The following is a 12629-nucleotide window of genomic DNA, read 5'->3' on the forward strand; positions in this document are numbered from 1 at the left end:
TCATATTTTTAATTAAAAAATATTTTTCATTTTTGGTAGAACCAAAACCAAAATACATATTTATCTTTTTATTATATTAGTTTTGTAAATTTTGTATAATTACAATGCATTTATCAATGAACTTTTTAATAAAGATATAATTATGTTTGAATAAATAATTATAAAGAAAATCAATTTTTTTAATACTATGAATAATTATAATCCTAAATTATTTCAATTAATTTAAGTATATTTTATAGATTACTATTTATTAGTTTTAATAAATACACGATTTTACATCTATTCAATTTTATTCATTTTAACTATATATATATATATATTATATAAATCTAAAACAAATTAACCATTTAATTTAAAAAAAAAAAAAAAAAAAAAAAAGTCATGAAAGGCATAAATATTAAATACCAAATTCAAATTCAAATTCAAATTCAAATTCAAAATTTGTATCTTTAATTTTTTTTAATAACAATTTTATGCCAAAGGAAATATTTATATGGAAAATCAAATATATATATATATATATATTTTTTTGTAATATTCTTAAAAAAAATAAACAAAATTCAAAACTTTTAAAAGATAGCAATTTTATCTAAAAGAAAAGGTTTATATTTTGAAAATCCATAAAATATATATATTTTTTTCGGATAATATTTTTTTTAAAAAATAAATATAAAAGATTTTGTTTAAATTTAATGTGTTTCAATATTTTCCTCCATAAATAGACATAAAATATTTTCAAAAAACAAATAAATAAATAATCATGGATAAGAAATTGGATAATTAAGTAGAAACAGTCTTCTAAACTATTTTTAACCAATTTTCTTATCTTTCTCAATCCAATTAACTCTCCCATTCTTCACCTAACTCCTTTCCCTATAAAATCTGTGCAACCATTCACTGCTATCGATCAAATTCATCCTCTGTGAATTCATTATAAAGATGCCGGCGGGAGGCTTTTCCGGTAGTCATGGCGGCACAGAGTTCGAGGCCAAGGTCACTACGGCGGTGATTATTTCCTGTATAATGGCAGCCACCGGAGGGCTCATGTTCGGTTACGACATCGGAGTTTCCGGTAATTTAATGTTTTTTTCTAATTAATTTTATGGTGTTCTTGTGATCAACAATGGCGATGCCGGTGCAGGCGGAGTGACGTCGATGCCGTCGTTCTTGAAGGAGTTCTTCCCGGTGGTGTACGAGAAAACCCAGCAACACGCCATGGACGACAGCAATTACTGTAAATACGACAATCACAGCTTACAATTGTTCACTTCTTCACTCTATCTCGCGGCCTTAACCGCTACTTTCTTCGCTTCTTACACCACCAGAGTCCTCGGTCGGAAACTCACCATGCTCATCGCCGGCGTGTTCTTCATCGTCGGCACCGTTCTTAACGCCACCGCTGTCAGTCTCCTCATGCTTATCCTCGGCCGCCTCGCTCTCGGCTGCGGCGTTGGATTTGCCAACCAAGCTGTCCCATTGTTCTTGTCGGAGATAGCTCCGACGAGGATTCGTGGAGCCTTGAATATCTTGTTTCAATTTGATGTCACTGTCGGCATTCTCTTCGCTAATCTCATCAATTACGGCACATCCAAGTAAGAACAAATCATACCCAGAATTTAATTTGTAAGATAATGAATTTTTCAAATGAATTGTGGAACAGGATTGCAGGTGGATGGGGATGGCGGCTGTCATTAGCTTTAGCTGGCATTCCGGCAACCTTATTGACTGTCGGAGCGATATTGGTCGACGACACTCCGAACAGCTTGATCGAACGTGGGCATTTGGAGAAAGGAAAAACCGTTCTAAGAAAAATCAGAGGAACAGAGAACATTGAGCCAGAGTACATGGAAATCGTCGAAGCCAGCCGCATTGCCCAAGAAGTGAAGCACCCATTTAAGAATCTTCTCATGCGGAAAAACCGCCCACCATTGGTGATCGCTATAATGTTCCAAATCTTCCAGCAGCTCACAGGAATCAACGCCATCATGTTCTACGCGCCGGTTCTGTTCAACACATTAGGCTTAGGCAACGACGCGTCGCTATACTCTGCTGTGATAACAGGGGCTGTCAATGTCCTCTCGACATTGGTATCAATTTACTCCGTCGACAAGCTCGGTCGGCGAGTGCTGCTGTTGGAAGCTGGGGTTCAAATGTTCATCAGCCAAATGGTGATCGCCGTCGTGTTGGGGTTAAACTTGGGGGACAACACGAATAAAATGTCGCAGGGGACGGCGATTGTGGTGGTGCTGATGGTGTGTACTTTTGTGTCGTCGTTTGCTTGGTCTTGGGGTCCGTTGGGATGGCTGATTCCGAGCGAGACGTTCCCGTTGGAGACGAGATCGGCTGGGCAGAGTGTGGCGGTGTGTATGAACATGGTGTTCACGTTCATCATAGCTCAGTTGTTTTTGTCGATGCTGTGCCATATGAAGTTTGGGATTTTCCTGTTCTTTTCTGGGTGGGTGTTGTTAATGTCGCTGTTCGTGATCTATTTGGTGCCGGAGACGAAGGGGGTTCCGATCGAGGAGATGACGGAGAGAGTGTGGAAACAGCATTGGTTTTGGAAGAGATTTATGGACGGTGTGGATGAGGACAGAAAGGGGAAGGATGTAGTTTAAGTTTTGATTTTTATTGCTTTTATAAGAATTGTTGTTGAAGGAAATTAATAAGTTTTGAGATTTTGAGATTCTATTTGTTAGCAAATTTAAATCAATTTTTTTTATCATACTTTTTATCTTTTAGTATAATTTTATATTTTTGTTAAATAAATAAAATGTTTAAAAATATATTTTTTTAAAAACCGTGTATAGTGTCACATTTAGTAACTTCGTATGGAACTTTAAAAGGCACCTGGTAAATATGGTGGGTTAGCTGTTCATTTAATGGGCCAAAACAATATTTAATAGACCAAAATGCAATGTTTACTAGTGGTAGGTATTAGCTGTTACAATGTGTTCGGAAGGATGGGGCCAAAACAGAGAATTGTTTACTAGTAGTAGGTATTAGCTGTTACAATGTGTTTAAGGATGGGACCAAAACAGAGGATGCTAACCGTATACTTTAGCTTTTCTTAGGCTCAGGCTCTAAGAAATAGCTTTTGTTGGGCTCTAAGAAATGGTTTGGACGACTCTGCTCTTTAAATAACCGATTTAAAATATGAAATTTATTTCTTAATTACATTCAGTTGGGTCAAAATCAAATAGTCAACCAATTTTGTAGCTTAACTAACCAAACTAAGATAATTAGTTGGATCTAGCTCTATAATTCCTCGATTTATTACACACTTCCTATTATTAAGTAAGAGAAATTTTTATTTTAACATTTAAAATAGGCTATTATAAAAATCTCAACTTCCAAGATAATTACTTGAAAACTTTATACTATAAAAATCGGAACTTTATTGATGAACATGGGAACGGTAGCCAAAATCAGGCGGGTACGTGCAATTCTTACCAAAAATGTTGTGAAAATTCAGTAGAAGACAAGCCAACACGTGGAGATAAATACGGAAACCTTTCTTCTTTTCCCACTCCGATGCATCAGATCAAACATGACTGGAAAGGCACCGGATCGTTGTAATTGGTTTTGCAGTTCATAGCTTCTTCTGTATTGGGTACGCTTGTTTTTTACTTCAAAATTGAAAAAAGATGATTAATTATTAGTTAAATTCACGTGGCCACATTTAATCTGGAGATTGATTGCCTCATAATTTTAAAATATCTTCCATCCGTTCGGAACTTGAGCGGATCATCTTGCCTGAAATCGTTTTGTGTTGAATTGGGAATGCTTGCAGTGATACCAGTGGCGCTTAGATTCTTCGAGGAATAATGGGTTCCCTTCGCGCTCCGCATTGCTCTCTAGCTTCTTCGCATGTTCATTTGTCCGACAGATTCTCACTCTCACGGCCTCAGCTGCGATGGCGTAAGAACCCTTCTTTTCGTTCGACGAAATTTTCGCAACCTGGGGTTTTCTCTCCATTTTGTTATCGCGATTGTCCATGGAAGCGCGGCTCTCAGATCGTTTGTGGAGTTTTATCCGCTTCTCAAGAAACTATCAGGTTAAGTCGGCGCCGTTTCTTCTTTTCTTTTGCTTACGATTGAGACTTCTTTTGAGATGGTGTTGGGATTTAACAGGGAAGGTGAAGAGCAGAAGATGATCGGGAAGGTTCTTCTGAAGGTGAGGTTGGATCATCAAGTTAAATTTGGGGAGTCTGTGGTAATCTTCGGGTCGTCTGAAGAATTGGGATCATGGAAAAACCCTACGCATCTGAAATGGAGTGAGAAGGGGTGGGTTTGTGAATTACTGCTCAGAGGGGATGAGTCAGTGGAATTCAAGTTCGCCGTTGTTAAGAAGGATGGGAGTTTGTTGTGGGAATCTGGAGATAATCGGATTCTCCAGTTGCCTAAGGTAGGGAGCTTTAAATCATTTCATCGATGGAATAAAACAGGGGAGGGTGTGGAAATGTTGCCTTTGGATGCAGAGGAGAGTAATGGAGGATATGAAACGTTGGAGATCAATGAAGGAGATGAAAAGGACAAGAACATTGAAGCTGGGAATGCGTCTTTGGTTGAAGATGAGGCCAGTCCTTTTGTTGGGCAGTGGAAAGGGAAGGATATCTCATTTATGAGGTCTAATGAACATCGAGACCGAGAGTCTGAGAGGAATTGGGATACTTCTGGTCTTGCGGGGTTGGCTCGACAGTTGGTTGAAGGAGATAAAAATGCCAGGAGTTGGCGGAAGAAGGTACTTTACTTAACCCGATCCATGATTTTCTTACTTTATTTCGAGTTTAGCTGATAGATGTGGATGCCTCACATGAACAATTTAATTTAGCTAGGCATGAATCTTAAATGTTACAGGCTTTTTAAACACATTTGTTGGTCATATGTAGGAATAAAGCTAAGTACAGTGTCCTTATGAACAACTTGTCAGTTTTTGGTATGTTTGTAATGTTTTTTATTCATTTGATCTTATAATTCGTAGGCTAACTGTTGGGTAGTGTTTGTTGAGTGATGCCTATATTAGTAGGTTTAATTAGTTAGAAGAGTAGTGTGATGGAGATAAGGATGAGCGAGAGACTAAACCGAGTTGAAAGGTCACCCACCTTTGAGGGGCAGAAGTACACATCCGTGCCTAAGAAGAGTGAGCCTGTAGTTGTGTGATTTAAGACGAGAGTTTTGATATTGAGGGTTTTGGCGAGAATTATGCTACAGAGGAGGCCTAAATGTAAAGACAAACACGAGACGTGGACATAATATAACATTGACACAGTGACATGTTTATTTCTAAAAATCTAAGTCGTGAAAATGTTCATACATTTCAACGATTCTCATAATAAAAATATGTTATAGTTTAGGATGCTTATCATCATTTATGATGCCATGTTTGGAAATAGCTTATTTCCTATTCAAAGTGTATAGCTCTGTTGTTTTCTTGATATGTGCCTTTACTGTATTTTGCATGGAGTTTTGGTGGGTTTGTTTAACTTTCTAGCTTGTTGTAACTTTTCGGTCAATGAAATACATGTTTTACCTCTAAAATTAAATATATTTTCCAACTTTTACTCGTGCAGCTTGAAGTTGTGCGTGAATTATTAGTTGAAAATGTGAACACTGAGGAGCGCCTGGAGTCGTTGATATATTCTGCTATCTACCTCAAGGTTTTCTTCAACGTCTTGTTTTATTAATCTTTTTCTTTTTTTCCCTTCTGTGTACTCCTATATTCTCAATATCCTTCTTGTTCAGTGGATAAATACAGGTCAAATCCCTTGTTTTGAAGATGGAGGTCATTTCAGGCCAAATAGGCATGCTGAAATTTCTAGGATTATATTTCGCGAATTAGAACGATTGTCCGCCCAGAAAGACATTTCTCCCGAGGTCTACTACTGCTACTAACTTCTATGGTTTACCCTCTATTTTCGATTTCATAATTGGTTTTGAAATGTGGCTCCGTTTCTAGGCTCTTTGGTTTTCTTTCGTGTATGAAAGCTTCATTTTTCGATACAACAGAAAATGAATTGATGACCTTTTAACACGTCCAATTTTTATACTCATCGCTTTACCTTTTGACTCTGCTTCTCTCAGCTAAAAGCTGTTTTCTTTTCTTTTCTTTTCATATCCAGGTGGCCCTCATTATTCGAAAAGTTCATCCGTGTTTGCCATCTTTTAAATCAGAATTTACTGCATCTGTTCCTTTAACACGTATACGAGATATTGCTCATCGGAATGATATCCCTCATGACCTCAAGGTAATCCCTTGAAGACTGTCAATGTCTGACAGATCTTTCTTTTGCTAGTGATCCCTATTGGTTCATTGGAGAGTACAATGTATAGTTTTTTTTATTGAAGTTTCACATTTTAGCAAGAAATCAAACATACAATACAAAACAAGCTTCATCGCAATGCTGGTCCAGAAGACTTAATTGCCACAGAAGCAATGCTTGCAAGGATAACCAAGAACCCCGGAGAATACAGTGAAGCCTTCATAGAGCAGTTCAAAATATTCTGCCGAGAATTGAAAGATTTCTTCAATGCTGGAAGGTCAGATAAAGAATCTTATTACTTTCCTTCCTTCATCCTGTCTTTCTTAGGTGGTCATCCTTTCTCTCTCTCTCTCTCTCTCTCTCTCACACACACACACACACATTATAATGATATTGTACTGATATCAAAGGCATGTATGTACATCATTTTGTAAATGATAGGCGACATCTTCATTGCTCGATCTGTCAAATGAAATCTTGATTTGAGAATAGCTTAATATATAAATTTGTTTGAACTTGAGGCTAAGACATACATCTTTTCCCTTCTATAAACAAGTTGTTTGAAATCCTGTAAAATATCTTTATGATGAGTCAATTTATAGCGCAAACCCAATAGCAATACTCTTTCTGCAAATGAGAAGTTTTTGCTATTTTCAGCCTTGCAGAACAACTTGAATCAATCAAGGAGTCTGTTGATGAACGTGGCTTGTCAGCTCTTAGCTACTTTTTGGAGTGCAAGAAGGTGATTTTCTTTTTTCTTTTTTAATTTAATGAGAAGAGTGATTAACTAGAATGCAATTTATCTTTTCAACTCTTGTTTAAGATATTATAATTTGCAACATTTTCTCAAATTCACACTTTCACAAGAAAACTTACGAAATAAAAAACATTTACTATTGATTTTTCCTTTTGTAATTTAAGGAAATCGATGAATGGATTCGGGTTGCTTAATAGGTCTAGGTCGTGGGATTTTTATGGGAGAAAAGAATCACGTATTCTGTTTTAATTCTCGTGCTGATTTTTAGATGTGGGGTATTTCATCATTATAATAAATGTGGTAGGGAATTTTGTTTCCCACAAATTTTTTTTAATGTTTGGTAGAGAATTTTTAGATTACTAGGTTGAGTATGAAGAGATGGTATTTTGTTTCCAGAGCTTGGATGCTGCAGACGAGTTGGGCAGTTCTTTCCAAAACCAAGGCACTGACCTGGTTTTCAAAACCATCCAATCCTTGAATTCCTTGAGAGAAATACTCGTAAGAGGTCTTGAAAGTGGCTTAAGAAATGATGCTTCTGATACTGCAATAGCCATGCGCCAAAAAGTAAGCTAATTGAAAGTATTTATTTATAGAACATTCAAGTAGTTAAAATTATTTACATGCCTTATTTTCTGCCCTTTTGTGCAAGTACAGTGGCGTCTTTGTGAGATTGGGCTTGAGGACTACTTATTTGTTCTTCTTAGCAGGTACATATTTTTTAAGCTTCCTAGAGGATTTTGTCTTGTCTATTGTAGAGGCCTACGGTACATCGTAAATTGAATTGTTTAATTCTCTAGGAAATATGTGACCGTAGTTGGAAGAGGCAGTAGACTACTACAAGTGAAAACTTTTTATTGTTTTTAAACATAGATATCTTTTGGATTCTTCTCCCTGTTTAGGCTATCCTAATTTCTTTTAACTTGTGAAGGCATTTTTAGGGAATCATTTGATGTTAGCTCTAGGAGTTGTTGGGTGAAGGGGATTTTAAATTCTAATTCGCTAGCAAACTGAAATGTAATAATGTTTGAGTGAATCGCTCTCTTGAGTTAGTTATCGTTCTCTGCTGTTTTCTTATTGTGCTCATCATTTTAGGATTGCGTTTGGCTGTCATGGGATCATCCCCACATATCTCCAAACTGAAAGTTGATTTATTCTGATGATCTCTAATTTTCACTTATGTTATTAGATTTCTAAATGTGCTCGAGGCAAAAAGGGGTGCGGATTGGCTGGCAGAAAGTGTGAAGTCAAAGAATGTAAGCGCTTGGAATGATCCACTGGATGCCCTTATTTTTGGTACCCATCAGCTGGGTTTATCTGGTTGGAAGCCAGAAGAGTGTGTGGCCATTGAAAATGAGATTTGTGCTTGGAAGGAGAGAGGTCTTGCTGAAAAGGAAGGTAACGGTTGTCTTTAGTAAAACATATGAGCTGGATTAACTTCTCGTTCCTAAACGATTGGGTCCTATTTTTCCGTCCTCTCTAAATTGCTGTTGCCTTAGCTTCGACAGCTCTTCTTGTTGGCAAATAAACAATAAAATTCATCCTTAGGTGTAAATAAGTGAGCTTAGTGGTAGACAATGTGATTTAGGAGCTGAAAAATATGAAGTGAGTTACCTGAATTAAGGTGTTTGGGCTTTATAGCTCTAATCAATTGACATTTATAGCAGTCAAATCTGAAAGTTTAGTTAAATTCTGTTGATCGACTTGATTTATATGCTTAGCTAATCACCTCAGGATTTTTTTAATTTTCATTAATGAAGGAAGTGAAGATGGCCAAAAGATTTGGGGATTGAGGCTTAAGGCTACTCTTGATAGAACAAGGAGGCTGACCGAAGAATATTCTGAAGCACTTCTTCAAATATTCCCTGAGAAAGTTCAGGTATAAATACATCTATTATTCATAAATACCACAAGAACTACTCAGTTAGATGGTAAGTTCATGAAAAATGAATTCAACCAATATCCTTTGTGGTTTTGTGGGCAACCAGAAATTTCCAAGTAGCTGTAGTTTCTGTGGAATATCACCATTTTAAATACAATCTTTGTCATAGACTTCTATAAAGGTTTATATTGGTTCTTCTAATCGTTCTTTTTAATATTTTATTGCAATAGTTCGTAACATTCTACCGAATCTTCGATTGGCCTTCATTTCAGGTGCTTGGAAAAGCATTTGGGATCCCTGAAAACAGCGTGAGAACATATGCTGAAGCTGAAATTCGTGCTAGGTATAATGATTTTGGTAATTTTATTTTATTCTTCTTTATTACTGTTTGTAGACCAAGAGTTGATGCTGAATCCTGTTGGGAAACTCTAGTGTAATTTTTCAGGTATCGAAGCTTTGCACTATTCTTTCGAAAGCAGTCAGAAGCGTACTTGGATCGCAGGGTTGGGATGTTCTAGTGCCAGGATCTGTTGTAGGAACATTTGTTCAGGTGCTCTTATATTTATTTGTCTTACAACAATTAAGTATTGAAGTAAAGAGGAAGTTCATAAAGAAGTTAAGCGAGGCTCATCACAAACATTGCAATCTATCTTATCATATTAACACATTAACCCATAACTTACTTAAGCTGGAAATTGCATGTTATATGTAAACTTTAGAGAAAAATAACAGAATCTTTAGAGAGTCTTAGAGGTTTCTAGTGATATTCGGTCCCTCGCCAGGTTCCATACATGTTTCTTTTTGGGTGTCGCTGACAAACAATTTCTGTAATTATTCACTAGGTCTGATATGGGCCCCTTTTTTTTAGATAAGAGTAGAGTCTGTAACTGTAATGTACGTTATCCTCACGTAAAAAACGCTCTTGATGATTAAGCTGCCTATGCTATGTTTTGCTCTAAAACAAAGATTGAACTGCGTATGCAAATTAGCGCCGTAAGCAACCGAAATATTATTCAAAGGTACATGGAGTACTTGTTAGAAATTTACCATTGTGCATCTGTAATTGTGAGTGTGCCTTCAGGTTGAGAGGATCGTCCCAGGGTCTCTTCCAACATCCATAGAAGGACCTGTTATACTTCTGGTTAACAAAGCTGATGGTGATGAAGAGGTTTGAAGCTAAAATATACCCTATCACTCTCCCTATCTATGGTGCCGTTATTGTTCTTCATCTGTTGTTAAAGTTGATGATTTGCAGGTAACAGCTGCTGGGAGTAACATAAAAGGAGTTGTGCTACTACAGGAATTACCTCATTTATCTCATCTTGGTGTCAGGGCTCGACAAGTAAGTGCAGTCTCTCTAAAATAGTGTCTTTCTTAAACGCTGTTGGGCGGGCAGTATTAACGAAACTGTGTGTGGGCTTTGTAGGAAAAAGTTGTATTTGTGACATGTGAAGACGACGAGAGAATTTCTTTTCTACGAACACTTCTCGGGAATTACGTGAGGTCGTACATGTCTATATTCTTTACTCTTCCTCCCCTACATATCATTTTTGGTTCATGTTCTTATTCTTGGGAGTTGTGGGGTTTTGTTTAATGGGACGTGTAGGATGGACGCGTCGGCATCTGCAGTTCATATATATCCTTCATCAGATGGTAGCACTGATAATTTTCCTGTCAAAACTGCTCCAGACAAATATGTGCTTAATTTTCAAGAGTCCAGTGAGCAAGACCCCTTGTTACGTGCCTCGGGAGCTCCCTACTCGAAAAAGGTAGTCAAATCATCCCTCAATGACATCACATGTGGACATATCTTCCTTAGTTAAAAGATCCCCAGAACTTGTTTCCTCTGGTGACGGTTGAATTTTGATATAGGGAATTTCCTCTGGAGTGGTACCACTTGCTGATGCAGATGCTCAAATTGCAGGAGCAAAAGCTGCATCTTGTGGTCGTTTGGCTTCTTTGGCTGCTATCTCTGATGAAGGTACATTTTGGATCTAATCTTTTCCCTCAACAAAATTCTGCAAGTGATGCCCATTGAGGTTTATATTTGATTTTTAATTGGTTCTCAAAGCCTTTAGAAGACTCGAAACGCGTTTTACAAGAATGTTCATACTCAAATTATGCTTCAAAAATATCACACTGAAAGGATGCTCTTAATTCCAGCACACGTATCGACACGTAACCAACCATGAGGAATGAATTTTGTTGGCAGGTTTTACGAATCTACAGATTCCAGCTACCTTTCGAGTTCCTGCAGGTGCAGTGATTCCATTTGGTTCTATGGAATTGGCACTTGCTCAGAACAATTCCTTGGAAGCGTTCAAATCGATTTTGGAACAAATAGAAACAGCCAAAGTAGGAGTGGAACTAGATGAACTCTGCAAACAACTCCAGGAGTTGGTGTCCTCTCTGCAATTGACAGAAGACATAATTGATAGTTTGGAGACAATATTTCCTAAAGATGCACGCTTAATCGTCCGTTCTAGCGCGAATGTTGAGGATTTGGCTGGGATGTCAGCTGCTGGACTTTACGATTCAATTCCAAATGTAAATTTGAGAAATCCAATTGCGTTTGGGAATGCTGTTTGCAAAGTATGGGCATCGTTGTACACTCGTAGAGCAGTTCTAAGCAGACGAGCTGCTGGGGTACCTCAGAAGGATGCTTTAATGGCAGTACTGGTGCAAGAAATGCTTTCTCCTGACTTATCATTTGTCCTACACACGTTCAGCCCGACCGACCAAAATGACAAATCTGTTGAGGCTGAGATTGCCTGTGGCCTCGGTGAAACTCTGGCTTCTGGCACTCGTGGCACGCCCTGGCGTCTCTCATCTGGGAAGTTGGATGGTCTAGTGCAAACACTGGCCTTTGCAAACTTCAGTGAAGAACTACGCGTTCTTGCTGCTGGCCCTGCTGATGGAGAAGTGGCACATTTGACTGTAGATTACAGCAAGAAACCACTGTCTGTTGACCCGAAATTTCGTGAGCAGTTGGGTCAACGTCTTTGTGCTGTCGGCTTCTTCTTGGAACGCAAATTTGGCTGCCCCCAGGATGTTGAAGGCTGCGTCGTAGGCGACGATATTTATATAGTCCAAGCACGCCCACAGCCATTGTAGAACATTCTGTCCTTACAATGCTTTGCTGCTTGGAGGCAGAGAGATGAAACAATGAAGCTCAATCAGGCTGCTGATGCCACCATCTCAAGCAGATAACATCCACAAATAAAATGTCATTATCATCTGAAGTTTGTTTCTTAGTTAATAGCAATGTAAGATGGCAGGTTCTATATCCAGCTGAATTGATGATCGTTCAATGCTCCAAACAGGGTTCCTTTGGCAGATTATTGGGTCTGCAGGGGTGTTCGAAATCGTAGTATGATTCAATAAATTATATTGCTTAGATATTGTTCAAAATTATCGAGAAAATTTAGAACCATAAGCCTTAGACATAAGATCTTTAACGAATCATTGATAGCACTTTATGCTAAAGTTGAGTTATGGTTGGAGATGCTAAATTTTGAAATTGCTATCTCAAATAGAATCGACGAAAGTTGGTATTACGAGGAGTAAATAACACTTAACTTCGTTTGTTAATCGAACATTGATCAGATTGAAACATTTTCATGGCATACCGATAATTAGGGATGATTAAAGGGAGGTTGATACCCAAACATGAAATGTTTCCAAAACACAATTGAGATTAGGAAAGAAGCTAAAAGAAGAAGAAGAAGAGAATG

At 37.7% G+C, this 12629-nt stretch overlaps 2 protein-coding genes across 2 annotated transcripts; both read left to right on the forward strand.

The window, feature by feature from the left end:
• The first annotated feature begins 939 nt into the window (after positions 1 to 939).
• On the forward strand, positions 940 to 2615 carry LOC111470713 (sugar transport protein 13-like). The gene is made up of 3 exons (XM_023116306.1): positions 940 to 1072; positions 1142 to 1592; positions 1661 to 2615. The coding sequence occupies exons 1-3, from the start codon at positions 940 to 942 to the stop codon at positions 2613 to 2615; spliced, it is 1539 nt and encodes a 512-aa protein (XP_022972074.1).
• An 843-nt stretch (positions 2616 to 3458) lies between these two features.
• Positions 3459 to 12374, forward strand: LOC111470675 (phosphoglucan, water dikinase, chloroplastic-like). Its single transcript, XM_023116245.1, has 20 exons — positions 3459 to 3610; positions 3791 to 4054; positions 4131 to 4740; positions 5570 to 5656; positions 5742 to 5873; positions 6119 to 6244; positions 6358 to 6536; positions 6917 to 7001; positions 7413 to 7580; positions 7671 to 7723; positions 8203 to 8411; positions 8774 to 8892; positions 9168 to 9238; positions 9328 to 9445; positions 9977 to 10063; positions 10151 to 10237; positions 10322 to 10398; positions 10502 to 10664; positions 10768 to 10876; positions 11108 to 12374. Exons 2-20 carry the CDS (start codon positions 3825 to 3827, stop codon positions 12007 to 12009), a joined length of 3612 nt encoding a protein of 1203 aa, XP_022972013.1. The 5' UTR covers positions 3459 to 3610; positions 3791 to 3824; the 3' UTR covers positions 12010 to 12374.
• The last annotated feature ends 255 nt before the right edge of the window (positions 12375 to 12629 follow it).

This window comes from Cucurbita maxima, unplaced genomic scaffold (genome assembly GCF_002738345.1).
Source record: "Cucurbita maxima cultivar Rimu unplaced genomic scaffold, Cmax_1.0 Cma_Scf00047, whole genome shotgun sequence".
Classification (NCBI taxonomy): domain Eukaryota; kingdom Viridiplantae; phylum Streptophyta; class Magnoliopsida; order Cucurbitales; family Cucurbitaceae; genus Cucurbita; species Cucurbita maxima.

What these genes read in the sequence shown, in the direction of transcription:
- LOC111470675 (XM_023116245.1), top strand. Translation starts at nt 3,825, where the DNA reads ATGGGTTCCCTTCGCGCTCCGCATTGCTCTCTAGCTTCTTCGCATGTT. An exon ending in CCAGGAGTTGGCGGAAGAAG is followed by an intron (nt 4,741 to 5,569) that starts GTACTTTACTTA and finishes TTACTCGTGCAG; the next exon opens with CTTGAAGTTGTGCGTGAATT. An exon ending in ATTCTGCTATCTACCTCAAG is followed by an intron (nt 5,657 to 5,741) that starts GTTTTCTTCAAC and finishes CTTCTTGTTCAG; the next exon opens with TGGATAAATACAGGTCAAAT.
- LOC111470713 (XM_023116306.1), top strand. Translation starts at nt 940, where the DNA reads ATGCCGGCGGGAGGCTTTTCCGGTAGTCATGGCGGCACAGAGTTCGAG. An exon ending in TTACGACATCGGAGTTTCCG is followed by an intron (nt 1,073 to 1,141) that starts GTAATTTAATGT and finishes ATGCCGGTGCAG; the next exon opens with GCGGAGTGACGTCGATGCCG. An exon ending in ATCAATTACGGCACATCCAA is followed by an intron (nt 1,593 to 1,660) that starts GTAAGAACAAAT and finishes ATTGTGGAACAG; the next exon opens with GATTGCAGGTGGATGGGGAT.